Here is a 16,701-nt window from a genome sequence, read left to right as displayed (position 1 = left end):
ACTGCAAAGTGCTGCTCTGGAAACTTGGACATTGAGTGAAATGCCTAGTCAGTTTGCCTGTGTGTTTGATAATCTCGTTTCTGTTTTTGTTTTCATTCCCAAGCCTGAACTGAATTATTTTGTAAAAGACTTGGCAACAAGGTTGGCAGGCAGGGTTAGGAGAAAAGGGCCCATTTTTAAGTCCTACTGGGACTGACCTCTCTAATCTCTACTCTTGTGTCCATGTAGTATTTCGAGGAGGAGACACAGGACTTTCCAGTTGTTTGTGCTCTGGTACACTGGCAAGTACTAAACCCAGTGGCTCTTGTCTTCACTAGGCTGTCCTTACAGATCATTTTCAGGAGAAATAAAAAGTTTATATATGTGCAGATTCAGGATTAAGTGCAAATATGTTATTTACCTCTTTGTCTTACTCTTTCCATGGGATGCATTGTTCCAGCAGCAGCAGAGACTTGGTAGGCAGCTAGCCATCAAATTCTGCATTCCAGTTGACTCTTCCTTTTTCCAGGAAGATACCAAACCGTGATGTGTGGATTTAAATACTTAATTATGCCGATTCCTTTAGGCTCAAAACATGAAACTCAAAGGCTTTCTGAAGTTCTGACAGCAGCCTCTTAAAACTCTGACGTTCTGAAAATCCGTAATGAAGCATGTTTTTGTTGGAGGCTGTTCAAGTAAAAAATTGTGTACTCGTGCTTTTGATATGGACACAACCAACTTAAAATACCTTTTAATAATTATACAGAGACATTATGTATGTTCAGATCACACCACATGTTTGAAGGCAGTCAGACTGCAAAACAAGTCCCAGTGTTCTTCTGGGCTTCCAAATCCAGCAGAAGAGCTGTGGCTTCTGTAGCTCCAGGCCCCCCCATGCGTCCAGGAATCAGAACTCCCGTGCGTTCAGGAACCTGAACTCCCAGCCCCAGTCCTTGGTGCTGCAGCTCAGAACCTCTCGGCTGCTCTGCTGGCCACTGCCCTAATATTGCCATAAACTTTGGAAGGAGGACTTCCTGCAGAAGAAAGCACAAATCCAGTCAGCAAATGAGGTGATCCATGTCACAAAAATTGATGTTTTGCTCTCACACTTGTGCTAAAAGTGGAGAACTAATCCCAAGGGTGAGAAGGATGGGTAAGGTCAGTCTTACTGCAGGTGCAGAGTTAAAAACTGCTGCTGTTAGGGTGAGTTGTCCCCTTTGCCTTTCATGACCCCTCGGGGAATGTTGCAGCTACATCAAAAGGCAGAACATCTCTCTGCCCCACAGAGAGGGTTTTGGAGCCAGAATGAAGCCCTGGACTCCTCACTTCCCCCCTCCAAAACTTTTTCTTAAAGACAACAAGCCAATTGCCAGCAAACTACCTGCTCCAAGTGCAGGTATGGACAGGCCAGGAAGAAGGTAAGAGCCACAAAGCAGTTTCTCAAAATGCAAGATCTATTTATATGCAGTGTTGAAGATTAGATAAGAGTTCTTACCTAAAATTAGATTGCAAATTGCTGTTCGTGCCATTTTAATGTTCTGAAAAGATCCCAAAATATGAATTTTTCTGTAAAAAGCAAAGTAGCCTTAGTTAATAGAAAAAAACCCTCTGTGATTATTAGACAGTTCATAGAGTTGCAGGTGAGAGATGAACGTGGAATTCTGTATCAGTGGACTAGTTCCTTTTCTACACTTGTAAATAGTAAAAAATCCCAACTGAAGCCCAGAAAATCTACAATGTAAGACCTGTGCTCTTTTAAATCCTTTTAAAATAGATTTTACAATTTGGAAATTTAACAGTGTAGCAGCTTCAGGAGGAAAATGTTGCTAGGTTGGTGAGTTCAACTTTGATTATCGTAAGAAGGAATTCCTACACTATGGGCAATGACTGAATTCTAAGTGTGCTGTTGACTGTCATTCTCATAACAAAAGGTCAAATAAATACTTGTTAATTAAAAATAGCACTTATTTTTTCTTACTACTGCTCTGCAACAGTTCCAAAAAATCCAAGTTATCTTTGTTCCTGGCAGGGGCACGGATGAGCCGAGGGGATTGTGTTTTGACCAGGAGGAAGTCAGTCTGTACTTACTGGTCAGCGAGAACGATGCGTGTCCTGGTTACATTTTCTATGGTGAATTTGGTTTTTCCACCTTTCCCTGCTATTCTCCCTATTGCTCTTGACAGATGATCTCCTTTCAAAGGTTTGACTGAAACGAGAATAACGTGCCCAGGGTAACAGCAGTGGTGTGTATCCCTGTAATCCTCCCCTTGGTCAAGTTACTGGAAACAACTCAGGACAAGTAATACAGAAACAACTTCACTGGTGAATACAGATCCATCCAGATTTTACTTTTTGCGGCCAGCAGTGCAAACTGCACCCAGTGCTACCTCACTGTGAGGTCTCTGGCATCCAAGAGAAACTCTCCTGCAGAACAGCAGTGGAAGGCATTCCACTGCACTTCAGATTGAGGAAACAGAGGCAAAGCCCACCCAGTTAACAGGGGTAGAAATTAAGTAGATCGGGTTAATATGCTGCTCTAGAGAGAACTCCAAGGAACCCTGGTAATTCATGACATAATAGATGTTTCTGGTTTATCTGTGAGGGCAAGTGACAAAAGTGGAGCAGGGAAAAAGAAAGATACTTGCTGGTGACACACACACAACTCCTGGAATACTGCAGCAGCAACTACTCACCGTCTGTAACTTCAAATGACTCTAGAAAAAGATCATCCAATCTGATGAGAGCAAGAGCGTCCTAAAAGAGCAAGAGATGTGTTATCAGCACGAGTGCTCCACTACCACAGAGTTTAAAGCTGATGTTCTCTTTTTACATATGAACAGATGACATCAGTTGTATTTCTCCAGTTCGTCTATCAAATAATAGCTAAAGTTAAATGCACTGCTTTTTCAACAGCAATGTAAGTATTTTTGTCTAGAGAACCCTACCCTATGCCCCTGCATTCACCCCAACCTCACCCGTGCTAGTGAAGCCAGTACAGGTCTGGGACAAGGAGCAGCCCTTGCAATACTACAAAAGGTGGGTTTCTTTTCTCTAAGTAGAGTTTGAGTTTTGCACAGACTGCAGGTTATTGGCTTGGACTAAGGCAAAATGAACAGTCTTGATATGTGCAGAGCACCTCAGCCAGATTTACTGCATCATGCTGTCTTACACAAGCCAAGTATGTCCTCTTTGTCATAATTTAAATTATGTGTTGTTTCAAGGTTATGTTTTTATCCTGTGTTACCTTAAGAAACTCGATGTCCACTCCAGTCACAACTTCAAACAATTTATTTCTAGAAAACCACCCCAGGATTTTTCCTTCTTTCTGTAATTTGCAGAGGCCAAAGACATCATGCTGGCAAACTGGAGCGATCTCGCAACCAAGCTGCTGGGAGACTCACCTCTACTTGAAACCCAAGTATAAATGCTTTCACAAAATCAGCTGCTTTTGTCAGGGCACTGAGATCCTTTGTCTCTTGACAAGTCTGCAAGACAAGATGTTACGTGTGCAAATTAAGACCAGGGAAGCTAGAACTGGGATTTGAAAAAGCCTGTGCTTGGAGGGGAGAGAAGAGAGAAGGTGCTGAAAATTCCCCCCCTCCACTGAGAACCCTTTTTGTTAAGAAAACCCAAAACCAGCATGAACTAAACTAAGTATGGGTATGGGCAAAATGAAATCTGCTTGATCAAGAACAAAATCTTGCTTCTCACCAGACATCACTTGGGATCAAAAAGTGGTGTTAAAATCTTTTGCTCCTGCACAGTTATAGAATGGAAGCGCAGGAGTTCCTGCTCCTCCCTCCCTTTTCCTGGAAGTTATTTCTAGGAAGTTTAAGTAAGGTATAGTTCTGTCATCTTTCCTCCAGTGGTAAGATTTCAAGGTTAGGAAGAAAAATTCCTGTTGGTGTCTGTACTTTCAGTATTGGAAGATCTCGTACATCTACACTGTTAAGACTCACTGAATTATGTCAAAGCTTTGGATCTACACTTAAAAACTGCTAGTTTGAATATTCATGAGAAGGAGTAAGGAAAAAGAATGAGCATCTACAACATTTGCAGGTCTGTGTTGGTATCTGTGCCCTAAAGTATTCCAGTGCAATCCATTAAAGAAAAATTACAAGCAATCAAATACTACAGGCCCTTATTGTCTGCCACAAACAAAGGCATTAGAAGATTTCGTGCCCCCTTCTAAAGACACTGTTCAGTCAAAATTGTCAGGTAAGCATTAAATAGCCTTAAATATCTGGAAAACATTTCATTCCAAAATCCTATCTAACACATAGATTAAAACTTTTCCTTAGTGCTGCAGTACATGATTTTCTCCTACAAAAATTGAATGCCCCTCCAGCTTATGCTGGCCCCTTCTGGAACAGATTTACACTTTTGGATTTTACTTGCATTAACTACTTGTTCTGAACAACAATTGCCAGATTTCATCCCCTGTGAGGGTCTTCTGGGTAGGTGAAACCACACAGTTTCCATTTTTCCAAGTGTTATGTGGGATTAGGGATGCTTCTCTAGTCTTTAATCTGTGGAACAAGATGGAATCATGTTGAACATGAGAGGCCCTGCCTTTCAGGAGTTAGAATCACAGAATGTTAAGGGATTGGAATGGATCTTAAAAATCATCTCGTTCCAACCCCCTTGCCATGGGCAGGGACACCTCCCTCTGGACCAGGTTGCTCAATGCCTCATCCAACCTGTATTTGAACTATTCCAGGGATGGGACATCCACAACAACCCTGGGCAGCCTGTTCCAGTGTGTCACCACCCTCAGAGTAAAAAAATTTCTTCCTGATATCTAACCTAAATTTCCCCAATCTGTACTCCTTCCCCCTTATCCTGTCACTACAGTTCCCGATGGAGTCGCTTCCCTCTAGGCCCCTCCAGCTGCAGGCAGGGTGCTCCGAGATCTCTGCCCAACCTTTCTCTTCCACTTAGCGGGGCAGGCAGGAGGAAGGGGGCTGGCTCCCTTTACCTTGATCTCCACGTTCCTCGTTTTCAGGTTGAACCTGATCTGAAGCTGAAGGTGCTCCACGATGGGCGTGAATATCTTCATCCAGTTCTCCTTGAGCGGCGTGTACCTGTTGGCGGGCACGGGGATCTTCCTCAGCTCGCCCTTCCCGACCTTCCGAGGGAGAGGAGAGAAGAGAAAGAGACAGAATCAGACAGAGGAGGAGGAAAAAACCCGAGGACCGCCGGCGTTGCCCCGCCGCCCCGCGTACCCCCAGCGCCTCGGCGGACACGGGAGGGAAGGCGGGCCGCTTGCTGGGCCGCGGCCCCGCCGTGTCCATGGGGGCCCCGGCCGGCTCCTCGCCGCCCGCCCGCCGCTTCCTCCGCCTCCGCCGGGACACGACGCTGGTGAAGCCGCCGGCCGGGGCCGCCGCCTGTGTCTCCATGTCGGCCCGCGATCCCTCCCACCACGTGTGCCGCGGCCGCCGGAAGGGGCCGGCGGGCGCTGCGGCCGCATCCGCCGGGGAGCGGCGGTCGCGGGGCGGGGATGTCGGCGGCGCCGGGCCCGGAGCGGCCGCAGGTGGTGTCGCACGCCCAGCAGGCGCTCAGCTACACCGTGTTCGACTGCAAGTGGGTGCCCCGCAGCGCCCGCCTGCTGTGCCTGGGCAGCGCCGCCCGCGGCACCGGCCTCGTCCAGCTCTACGAGCTGCGGGGGGGCCGCCTGGAGCTGCTGCGGGAGGTGAGCGCGGGACCCGGCCCCCCTTCCCTGCCCGGCTTGTCCAGGGCCAGGGGCAAAACCCGAGGCTGGTGTGCCTGTTAAACGCGCCGATCCCGCGGTATCCTGGCTTTCCTGTCGCTAAGGGTTGACTTTATCGCTCTCCACGGCTCCCTGACAGGAGGGTGTAGCCGGGCGGGGGTCCGGCTCTTCTCCCAGGCAGCCAGCGACAGGGCGAGAGGACACACGGGCTTAAGCTGGGCCGGGGGAGGTTTAGGTTGGACATTAGGGGGAAATTTTTTCGCCGAAGGGGTGATTGAACGTTGGAATGGGCTGCCCAGGGAGGTGGTGGAGTCACCGTCCCTGGAGGCGGTCAAGGATGTGGCTCTCGGTGCCAGGGCCTGGTTGCCATGGGGGTGTTCAGTCATAGGTCGGACTCGGTGATCTTGGAGGTCTTTTCCAGCCTGATGGAGTCTGTGACTGTTTATCGCCACTCGCCAACGAGCCTATGTTCCTTGGTTTGGTCATGGGTTGCGTTATGGGTTACAGGGCTGTGTTTGGGGTGTTTCGGGCTGTTTTGGTTTGTTTCTTTCCCCTCAGACAGACCTCCGAGCATTGGCTCATTCTCAGGGGTATCAGTGCCTCAGGCGCATAGAGCCCCATCAGGCCACAAGCAAATAAATTGTTGTTCTTCGAGACCAGTAAACTGGACTCTCTGCTTTCCTGTTCTCAAGGAAATAAACTCCAAGTGTAGTTTACCTGTGGTAGCATTTTGATAGTGTTTTGCAAAACAAATATCCCATGTGTGTTTCGCTGACACCTGCCCCTGTGGACTCCTGAGAGCTGCGTCGTCTGTGGGTTTATGTTGCCTTTTCCACGTGCTGACACAGTTTCCTTCCTTTAAAAGATTGAAAAGCCCAAACCTATAAAATGTGGAACTTTTGGAGCTACATCTCTGCAGCAAAGATACTTAGCTACAGGAGATTTCGATGGAAACCTTAACATATGGTAAGCATGGACATTCTCTGGAAGCTTTTCCACTTGGTGTTGTGTTTGTCTCTCTGAACGGAGGTTTCTGTGCCTGGCTTTTCCATGAGATGCTCTCCCTGCTTCCTGTGGTTGGGACCCAGTGTAAGCTTCACTGGCTACTGTATTTGGACCGTGCCTGTTTTCTAAAAACAGCATCAGTTCTGCACAGTGTTTAATTCAGTGCTGCTTCACTCCCATCTTCTGTGTGCAGCTACAAAAACTTGTTGAAGTTCTGTGAGGTCCTCCTCTGAAAAGAGGCTTTTAAGTGGATGTACAAATACAAACAACAGGTTGTGTTCAAGTCGAATTTGATGTCTAGATTAAATATATGTATTTAATCTTGAAGTTTTAAATGTTTTTTCAGGTCCCTGAATGATTCATGTAATTAATTTTTAGGTAAATTGATTATCAAATAAAGCAATAGTGTCAAAAGGGGATTATTTTATTATCATTATTATGATATATCCTTTGGCATGGATTTATCAATTCTTGTTGGAATAGCAAGAATGACATGAAATAGTCACTAGTGGAAATGTAAAATAAAATTCTGAAGGGTTCTCAAAGAATGGGAATCAATGGGAAAGAAACTTGAAAACCGTGGCTGGATACAATATTCACCTGAAGCTGAAGACCAGTAGTCAGAGCTAGGTGGGGATCAGCAACTCAGGTCATTTTATAGCTTTACTGAAAGTAGAGCTAACTGGAGTATTTTGATCTGTAGTGTGATTCATTTTTACTCCAGCATAAAAACTGGGTCTGAAGGGTTGCTCTGGTGAATCCCTCAACTGCCTTTACAAACAGGGAAGTCCAGAACTGAGCAAAACTTTTCAGACCAGTCCAAAACAGTAGCCAAAGAAGGAATAAACAAAGACACGTGGTTCTTAACGGTGATATCCATATTTTGTTCTCACTGCTAGTCTGAGCTTATATGATTTATTCTCAAGTTTCCTCTCGTTTTTATACAAATCCTGAGTGTCAAGGAAAATGCCATATTATCTGTTCTTTTTCTTTCTTGCCTAGGAATTTAGAAGCTCCTGAAATACCAGTGTATTCTGTGAAAGGTCATAAGGAAATCATAAACAGTATAGATGGTGTAGGTGGCTTAGGAATTGGGGAAGGTGCACCAGAAATTGTGACTGGCAGTCGAGATGGTGAGTTAGTGAACTCTGCAAGTCTTCTCAGTTCCTCTGAGCCTGTGAGCTCTGATGGCAGCGCACAGTCTGCCATCTGAACTAGTTACAACCTGTTGCAACTAGTTCTTCATACACTGTCTTTTGAATCTTCCTTGGGACAAATTTTCTCTCTTTTAGAAGCTGCAGATAAGCAAAATACACTGTTTTCGCTGAGGCTGGGACAGAAGGAATACAGAGCAGAATAAATGCAAAATATCAAGTAGAGAAAATACATCCTTAAGAAATGCTTTCACTTTATTTCTGTTTGGTTTTGTGGTTCTTTCTTGTATCCACTAAACACATTCAGGCTTTCTGGAATTGGAAGGGTTTTTGAATGATCAGGCTGAAAAGCAAAGGGCTTTCCTGGGAATATGAACACAGCGTGACAATGCATCCCTAACACAAAATCCATTGTCCTTCTTTCCCAGGAACTGTGAAGGTGTGGGACCCGAGGCAGAAAGACACTCCTGTGGCTAATATGGAACCTGTACAGGGGGAGAGCAAAAGAGACTGCTGGACAGTGGCATTTGGTAATTGATCAGATTATGACCGTTCCTCCCTCTAATATGACTGGGCTTTGATGATTATCAGTGTATTTCAGGATGTTATGGAATAGTTTATTTTGTGTAGATGCATAAGGAGCAGAGTTTCCATTTCAACATTGCCAAATTTCTGTGGGTTTTATGTTGGGATGTTTTTCAAAATAAGCCAGTTTTGTGATAGCTTGGTTTTGGAATCATTCTCTAATCACCTTTGGCCACCATTTGCGGTTGGATTCGATCATTTTGAAGGTCTTTTCCAGCCTGAATGATTCACTGATTCTGTGGTTTCACAGATAAGCTGTGCAAGCTTTATTTTTAAGCCTAGGAATCTTAAAATAATATGTCCAGCTGTGTTTTTCTGAAGGAGCGTAAATGTTGGCATGCACAGGGAACCCTCCACTGTTGTAGTGTAGGTCCAACTACCAAGCATTAAGCATTAATTTATGAGAAGATCCTTGAAGCTTAAGAGCTAATTAAAGAAAACAGCAATGCTTGATGTGAACTCTGCATTTTTCTTTTGGACAGAACAAGCTCCTTGTGTCTTACACAAAATTTTTCGATACCCTTCGGCTTTGAGAACCATCCAGTTCATGAAATCTTATTATCCCAATAGCAATTTTTTAATTTATTTATTTTTTTCCCATAAATGTAAGTTGAAATTGCAGGCTCAGGACTTCTGAAATTTACATGCTAAAGAGGGTTTGTGTTTTCTGATTAATTCTTTCTCTGTGTCCAGGCAATGCTTACAACCAGGAGGAACGTGTTGTATGTGCTGGATACGACAACGGGGACATCAAACTGTTTGATTTAAAAACCATGTCACTGCGGTGGGAGACCAACATTAAGAACGGGGTAAGGAAGCCATCAAAGTATTTTTTCATTCCAGCTTCTACCCAGGGGGGAAAAATTAAAAGGACTTCTGTGTGAAACTTACCCAGAAGATGAGATTGCACCAAGAAATAATTTTCTTTAAGTTCAAAAAAATTGTACACTTCAAATCCTTGGTCAGGACAGCATGGGGTATTTTTCAGTTGGATTCATGTTTTCAAATGGATTTGTTATTTTCAAAGTGGTGAGGATGTTATTGTAGGAATAACAAATTATTAATGTATATTTACAAATCACAGAACACCCCATTTTTTTTTTAGCAATGGCTAAATTTCAAGACTGAACATACCTTTCTTATATTTCCAGGTTTGCAGTGTGGAGTTTGACAGAAAAGATATAAACATGAACAAGCTGGTGGCCACATCACTTGAGGGAAAGTTCCATGTTTTTGATATGAGAACTCAGCATCCAACCAAAGGTTTCGCTTCTGTTTCAGAGAAGGTATGGGGAGACAGAGGATTTCTTAATAGGAAACAAGCTTCTTGCATATATACTGTCAAAGTACTCTAGATGTAGTACAAATAGGTAATAAAAGCCCAGGTTACTTTATAAAACAGTATTTTTTTACTGAGTTAGTGTTTGTAATAATTAAATTGTGAAAACAGAATTTGCTGTTCATTTAGTGCATTTAAGCTTTTCCTTGTGGATGTTTACAGACAGATATGCATTAAATCAGAGCACGTGTGCTGGGGTTTTTCCTGAGTGATTTCTGTTGCTACAGGATCTTGCTGAGCCTTGGGTGAGGTTTAAATTTGAATTGTGGACTGTTTGTTGTGATTGCGCAGTGTTTGCAGTGCATTTCCTTCCAGTCATGATTTTAAGAGACATCAGACAGTTAAATTAATCATCCACCATGAGAAGGCTGGGCTCTCTTTACACAAGTGGTCTCTGTTTTAAGATTCTGTACCTTTTCCTGTGAAGTTCATCACTAAATTACTTCTGTACAATGCTGATTTTAATTTATTTTTTTTTATTAGGCACAAAAATCTACTATATGGCAGGTCAGGCACCTGCCACAGAACAGAGATATATTTATGACAAGTGGAGGATCTGGGAGCCTTCATCTCTGGAAATAGTAAGTGATCATTTCTTCATCTGGGAATAAGAAACCTACCATTTAATGTTTTAAGAAAGAATCTTTCTGAAAATGATAAGTGGGGTCCTGCTTCCAACCTCAGAATATCTAGTTAAAATTATTGCTTAAAAATGCAGTAGAAAGGGTGATTTCAGTGTCAGAACTTGATCTGGAATCTTGAATTAATCCCTAAGAAAATGTGACAGCACAGGTAAATTTTGCCCTTGTCAGTTGTCTTAACATAATGAAAATCTAATTATATACTTGGTTAACAAGGTGATAAATGGAAGAAAATGGGTTTCTTAAAATTCACATACAGTAGCAGTTAAGTCTGAGAAGAATATTGAAAGCCTGGACTTTTAATGATTCTTATGTTTACATCTTCTTACTTTACATGGGAAAATAATTTCATCATACTGAACACAGTAAAGGAGGTACATTAGGTTTCAGAGTAGTTGAGGTGAAATTTTCCTGACTGTGGCAAAAGCCAAATGGTTAAAAAATGAAGGGCTATTGGAGAGAAGTGCCAGGATTAAAAACTTCCTGCCTCCTTTTTTTCTTTCATGAAATACCCACTAAATATGCAGTGTGGGTATAGCTGGATGGGATTATTCATTATTTTTAATGACAGACATTTATTTGCCTTATGTGTAGGACAGAAAATAAGGAGGGTAATGGTGTGTTTGCATCAGTAAATTCTAAGCACGTGTGTTTGTTTTTGTTTTCCTTTTCCCATCGCCAGTGAGTACCCGGCTCAGCGCTCCAAGAAGGATTCGGAAGGAGCCGAGATGGGGGTGGCAGGGTCTGTCAGTCTCTTGCAGAACGTGACTCTGTCAACACAGCCCATCTCCAGCCTGGACTGGAGCCCTGACAAAAAGGGACTGTGTGTCTGTGGGGCCTTTGACCAAACTGTGAGGGTGCTGATAGTTACAAAGCTTAACAAAATTTGACAGCAAAACCAGAATTTCTGACAAGAAAGCAGCAGAGTTTGCAGGCTGTAAATATGGGATGGGGAGCCCTTCTGTTTCTAATTTAATTTCTCCCTTAATAAAACTGGATTAAAGAAATAGAAACCAGATCTTTCTATTGAAAGTTCAGATGTGTGCAGTTAAGAGTTGTTTGACTGATTGTGCTGTGATGACTTGAAGTTGCCTGGGCACAAAACTTTTACCTTCTGGAAATGTGAATTTACACTAAAAGTAAAATGTGCCTTTGTGTTAATGCAACTCTGTAATTTCAGAGTTCACTTTAGTTTGTGTTCAGTTTATCCACAGTGCAGATATCTTCACTCTTGTTAAATGGTTTGTCTTTTTTTATTTGTAGTGTTGCCCGTGTGCATTCATGCAATGGGAACTACTGTATAGTCCCTCACAGAAACTCCTTGTGCTATTGGATTTACTAATTAGAATGTTTGTTAAAGCGACTTAGGATTCTTTAATACACTAGAGAAATTACAACAAATGCTGAAATTAAACTCATGTTTATTGGAGTAAGCTTTTTATTGAAGCTCTTACAGGAATTTAAACATTGAGGAAAATGCACTGTTTTATTATTTTAGTTTGGTTTCATAGTAAGTTTTTATGTTCTGTTGTTTTTACCTCTGTTTGCAACTTGGTATTCTACAAATAAAGTTATATGGAGTGTTGTCTTAATATGAACAAAGTATATTATTCAGACATACAGAGATTTAGAAAAGGAATGTACTTGCATAGGTTTGCAAGAACTTCACTCACTTTACAACAAAAGTTGCTAAAACTTACCTCCATGAAAAACTTTAAAAGGTAGCAAAAGTACTGTCTATTTAATTTGTATAGATTCAGTATTTCTTCAGAACCCAATTTTGAAATCTATTGTTATTGTAGTTATAAGTCCTGTTACTTCTCTCCAATGAGTTTCTTTTCTGATTTTACCAGTGTCTGCTGTTGCCAGTTCTTTTTATCAGGCACATCCAGTTACTGTCCTCTATTTGTGGATGTAGGATGGGAGTTTTCTTAATTTCAGCGAATTTTGTTTGTCACTTCTTGGTCTGGCATTAGCTTTCAGCTGACCTGTAGGTGCATAGACAAATTTCCAATGAAAGTATTTATTTCTGAAACCAGATTGTGATGGGAAAACATTGGCTTTGTCCAGGTTAACAACAGAAAAGGCCCTGTGTGGCCATTTCCTTGTGTATTGTCAGTCAGCTCTGATGTGGAGAGCGTGAGGTGACAAGCTTTGGACAGAGAGACTTCAGGTGTTTTCTCTCATCTGAGACTGCAGCTAAATACAAGTGTGATAAAGTTGTCCTTGCTAACTCCTGGCTATCTTAATTGATTAAACCAACTGAGGAAAAAGAGGCACTTGTTGGTAGAAAAGGCTATAAAACCTTAAACCCTGTGTAACAGAGAAATCCTTCATGCTTGTGTAGCAGAGGGTGGGCAGGAGGAGAACTGCAATAGACCGCAAACCCAGTGCATCTGTGGAAATCCATGGTTGTAGCAGGTCACTGATACTCTGCTCCAGCTTGCCTTCCAATTTAGATTCTTGTATCTCAGGTTTAGCAAGGGCCAGCAAGGATGAAAACACAGGGAATGCAGGCTAAATATTTAGTGGAAGAGAAAGATTTATGAGATCCAGCTGTCTTCCCTAAGACTTGATGGTTTGCTTTCAAGTGTCATATTTAGTATGTGATTTTTTTTTTCCCCCCCCTGACCCAAGTAATCCCATCTGCTTTTGTACATAGTGTAGTGCTGAGAGCATATTCTGAAATTATTTTGAATGTTATCCTTCTTAGGGTGCATCCCAGCAGGAGGGAATAGGGGGAACCATTGCTCTGCAATGCAGTCTGGTGTGGAGTTCAAAGAATCCATTCAAGTGCTTTGAGTCTAAAATGCACTGTTCAAAGGTGGCCTCCATGAGCTTTGTGCTGTAAATAAAATACACTCACTGAAAGGTGGGCTAGGCAGTGGAAATCAGTAGAAATATGGTTTCTCTCTTTAATAGTAACCGAGTCAAGCACAGAATAAGGGATGAAAAAGGTACCTGTGAGGGAAAACAAAGACCTCTTGAGTTCAGGACTGGGCTCTTGGTGCTGTTTTTATGTACTTGTCCTGCAGCAAAAATGTCCCTTCCTTGTACACACAACACCAGGGAGATCTCCTAGTGAGCCTACGTGATGAGGACACAAATTAGAGCAAGAACTGATAAACAGCAGTTCTTAAAGCTCCATGGGCCTCAGTAAGATGAAATGTGTGTTACCTCTGTGTACTTAATCTCGGGATTCGTTTTGTTTCTTGTTTTGAAAATGAAGGATCATTTCCCTCGTGAGTAGCTGATTTCATGAAAATGCCTGACAGTTTGCGTGGCAAGAGCTTGCAAAAAGCCAAGAGAGCTGGGGGGAAGCACAGATGGAAGGCAGTGCTGTCCTTGTTGATTAAAGGTAAGTGGCGGTATCTCTGTACCCAGAAAATGAGAGACAGTCACTGACTGGAGAGAAGAGCTGTTGCTGGTGCCTGTGCTGTGCCGTATCTCCTCAGCAGATTGGATTTCTGCTTCTTCCAGGCTAAACAAGAAAGTTAAGCAGACCAAAAGCTGCCTGTGGCAGCCCTGCCTGCTCTATTTATAGTCCTTCCCCCTCTTGCTGAAGACTGGCACCTTGCCTCTGCAGCCTGGAGGCTGAAGAGCTGAAGTGTGTTCTAAATAAAATCACAGTGCATCAGAGATGTACCGCACAGGGGCCAAATCCTCTGTGACGCAGCAACTGGGAGAGCTCTGGAAAACCCCTGCCTTGCCCTGGGCCAGGGAATGGAATGTGCTACCGAGTTTGGAGTGACCACACTGAACAAGTGTATCTGCTTGGCAGCTGTTGCTTGTTTCCTGTGCAAAACATCCCTGTGTGCTCATGGAGGAGAAAAATCTGTTTATGGGCAAGGCTGCAGCCAGAATATAGGTATGTGTTTGTGGGTTTTTTGGGGTGCTTTTGTTTGTGGCTTGGTGTTTTTGTTTTTGTGGGTTTTTTTCTTTTTTTTAGCCAGGTGTTGCCCAAATCCCCAACTACTACAAATCAGGTTTGTTTGTTGGTGTGTGTTTTTTGTTTTGTTTTGTTTTGTTTTTTTTCTCACAATAATATAGTTACTTTTAATTTCACTGTTTGTGCAGCCCTCCAAGGTTTCTGCACGTGCATGTAGTCAGTATTCGGCCTACAATATATAGTTTTCATCCCCTCCCCCCAAAAAAAAAGTAATTTACAGTTTAGCCATGACTTGGATTGAATTTTAAGCAAAGTAAGGCAAGTTATAACTCTGTATGGGAAGCTACAATATGGTGCCCTCACCTCTCCACAACCACCAATTCTGTTAGGGATGTTTCGAACTGGTGCACAGAAGGAATTGCATAGAAAAAGAAAGACATCTGTTCTGCAGTGGTAACTTCAGAGCCAGCAGATACAGCTTGTCAATACAGTTCAGCTCATCTTCCCTAAATTATTACCATCAAGTAGATTTGATAGCAAACAGGGATCGTTTGGCTAAGCTGACTAATTTGTAAGTAAGAAGCTATTAACTTGTGGCCTGCATATTCATCACTATAATGAAGTCTTCTAAAGTTGGTATTGACAAACTGCCAGGAAAATACATTGATTTACTACTTTTTTTCTCCTATTATTAAGCCTGCATTTTCCTGCTCCTGATGCTGTTACTGCTGAATTTGTAGTAGTCTGCACTCTTGAGCAGAACAACTGCTCACTCCTCGAAGAATGTCCAGACAGACCACAGTCTGTATGTTTAGCATGTATATAAAGCCTTTGTGCATGCAAAATATTTTGTAGTAGCAAACCCAAGTCCCAGTACTCTGGGAAAGGGCAGCTGTTGACTCAGGCAGGAGCCAAGAGCTGAATCCCTTGGAGTGCAGTGTAAAGCTGTGGGACTGACTGTGGCAGTGCAGGTTGAGCCCAGAGGAAAGACCAGGTGGGATTTCTGTGGAGCTGGGCCAGAGCTATTTGGCAACTTAGTGATGGCCTTGGCCATAAAACGTTTCCATTCCTTGCTGGTCTTTTTGGGAGCACCTGCTTCCCACAGCACATCCTGCCCTTGCAATTGTGCAGCGTCATCCACAGAGGACACTGGAAGTGGCTCAGTGTTGCTTGATGGCTGCAAGAGCGTCCAGGGTCTCAAGGGCAGTGAGGATCTGCTCCATGCTCTGGCCTGCCTCCTCCTCAGCCACTCCAGTGAAGCAACTGGCAGGGAAGTTTTGCAGGATCCTGTGGAAAAGGGGATCACAACAGGGTATCTCTCCCCTGTAATAGTCTTCAGTGTGGGAAGAGGCCACCCAAGGCTGATAGATGCTACATTACACCCTGACCTCCTTCTGGGATATCCCTGTGTGTTAAGGAGTGTTTTGATTGTCTGGAGCTTAATGATGGGGATGATTTGGTTGAGTCTTTATGGGTAAGAATCAGGAGAAGGCCCACAAGGCAGATATCAGCTGGGAGAAGTCTCACAATTGGTACTCACTTGTTCTTATGGGGGACTTCCCAGACATCTGCTGGAAATACAATACAGCAGAAACAGTAGAGAACGTTCCTGAAGTGTGTGGCTGAACAGGGAGCTTTGGCTGGAACTCAGCAAAAAAAAAAAAAAAAAAGAGAGTTTTTAACCTGTGGAAGAAGGAGCAGGCAAATCAAGAGGACTGCCAGAATTTCATGAGGTTATGCAGGGAGAAAATTAGAAGGGCCAAAGTTCAGCTAGAACTTTACTTGGCTATTGCCAGACAATAAAAAAATCCTTCCATAAATACGGTAATAAAAAATGGAGGGCTAAGGAGAATTTCCATCCTTTAGTGGATGCCAGAGGAAAAATGGTGACAAAGGATGGGATAAAGGCTGAGGTACTTAATGGCTTCTTTGCTTCAGTCTTTAGTAGAAGACCACAGGTCTTGCAAGGAGTAGCTGAGGGTACTGGGGTTGTTTAACCTGGAGAAAAGAAGGCCCAGGGGAGACCTTACTGCTCTCTGCAACTACCTGAAAGGAGGTTGTAGTGAGGTGAAAGTTGGCTTCTTCTCCCAGGTAACAAGCAATAGGACAAGAGGAAATGGCCTCAAGTTGTGCCAGGGGAGGTTTAGATTGGATAGCAGGAAAAATTTCTTCATGGGAAGGATGGTCAGGCATTGGAACAGGCTGCCCAAGGAAGTGATAAAGTCACCATCCCTGGAGCTGTTTAAAGGACATGTAGATGTGGTGCTGGGGGACATGGTTTAGTGGTTGGACTCAACGATCTTCAAGGTCTTTTCCATCCTAAGCAATTGTATGATTACATGATTCTTAAGCATGGCAGTGAAGCTGAATATTTTTCCTCACTATGAAAAGCCCATCAG

At 43.2% G+C, this 16,701-nt stretch overlaps 2 protein-coding genes across 2 annotated transcripts; one reads left to right on the top strand and one right to left on the bottom strand.

Moving 5' to 3' along the window:
- Positions 1-696: 696 nt before the first annotated feature.
- PNO1 (partner of NOB1 homolog) lies at positions 697-5,391 on the bottom strand. The gene is made up of 7 exons (XM_050314589.1): positions 5,205-5,391; positions 4,958-5,107; positions 3,381-3,464; positions 2,673-2,733; positions 2,068-2,185; positions 1,475-1,545; positions 697-1,013 (listed from the first exon to the last, which is right to left on the bottom strand). Exons 1-7 carry the CDS (start codon positions 5,376-5,378, stop codon positions 946-948), a joined length of 726 nt encoding a protein of 241 aa, XP_050170546.1. The 5' UTR covers positions 5,379-5,391; the 3' UTR covers positions 697-945.
- Positions 5,392-5,464: 73 nt separating this feature from the next.
- On the top strand, positions 5,465-14,046 carry DNAAF10 (dynein axonemal assembly factor 10). Its single transcript, XM_050314624.1, has 9 exons — positions 5,465-5,671; positions 6,555-6,655; positions 7,697-7,827; positions 8,277-8,378; positions 9,127-9,242; positions 9,585-9,719; positions 10,256-10,353; positions 11,096-13,771; positions 13,894-14,046. Exons 1-8 carry the CDS (start codon positions 5,480-5,482, stop codon positions 11,301-11,303), a joined length of 1,083 nt encoding a protein of 360 aa, XP_050170581.1. The 5' UTR covers positions 5,465-5,479; the 3' UTR covers positions 11,304-13,771; positions 13,894-14,046.
- Positions 14,047-16,701: the final 2,655 nt, after the last annotated feature.

This window comes from Myiozetetes cayanensis, unplaced genomic scaffold, assembly GCF_022539395.1.
Source record: "Myiozetetes cayanensis isolate MyiCay16 unplaced genomic scaffold, myiCay2020 scf2-11, whole genome shotgun sequence".
NCBI lineage: Eukaryota > Metazoa > Chordata > Aves > Passeriformes > Tyrannidae > Myiozetetes > Myiozetetes cayanensis.
This window is presented reverse-complemented; position numbering and strand designations above follow the sequence as displayed.

What these genes read in the sequence shown, in the direction of transcription:
- PNO1 (XM_050314589.1), bottom strand. Translation starts at nt 5,378, where the DNA reads ATGGAGACACAGGCGGCGGCCCCGGCCGGCGGCTTCACCAGCGTCGTG. An exon ending in CGAGGAACGTGGAGATCAAG is followed by an intron (nt 3,465 to 4,957) that starts GTAAAGGGAGCC and finishes CTTGTCTTGCAG; the next exon opens with ACTTGTCAAGAGACAAAGGA. An exon ending in TACTTGGGTTTCAAGTAGAG is followed by an intron (nt 2,734 to 3,380) that starts GTGAGTCTCCCA and finishes TTGCTCTTTTAG; the next exon opens with GACGCTCTTGCTCTCATCAG.
- DNAAF10 (XM_050314624.1), top strand. Translation starts at nt 5,480, where the DNA reads ATGTCGGCGGCGCCGGGCCCGGAGCGGCCGCAGGTGGTGTCGCACGCC. An exon ending in GATGGAAACCTTAACATATG is followed by an intron (nt 6,656 to 7,696) that starts GTAAGCATGGAC and finishes TTTCTTGCCTAG; the next exon opens with GAATTTAGAAGCTCCTGAAA. An exon ending in CTGCTGGACAGTGGCATTTG is followed by an intron (nt 8,379 to 9,126) that starts GTAATTGATCAG and finishes CTCTGTGTCCAG; the next exon opens with GCAATGCTTACAACCAGGAG.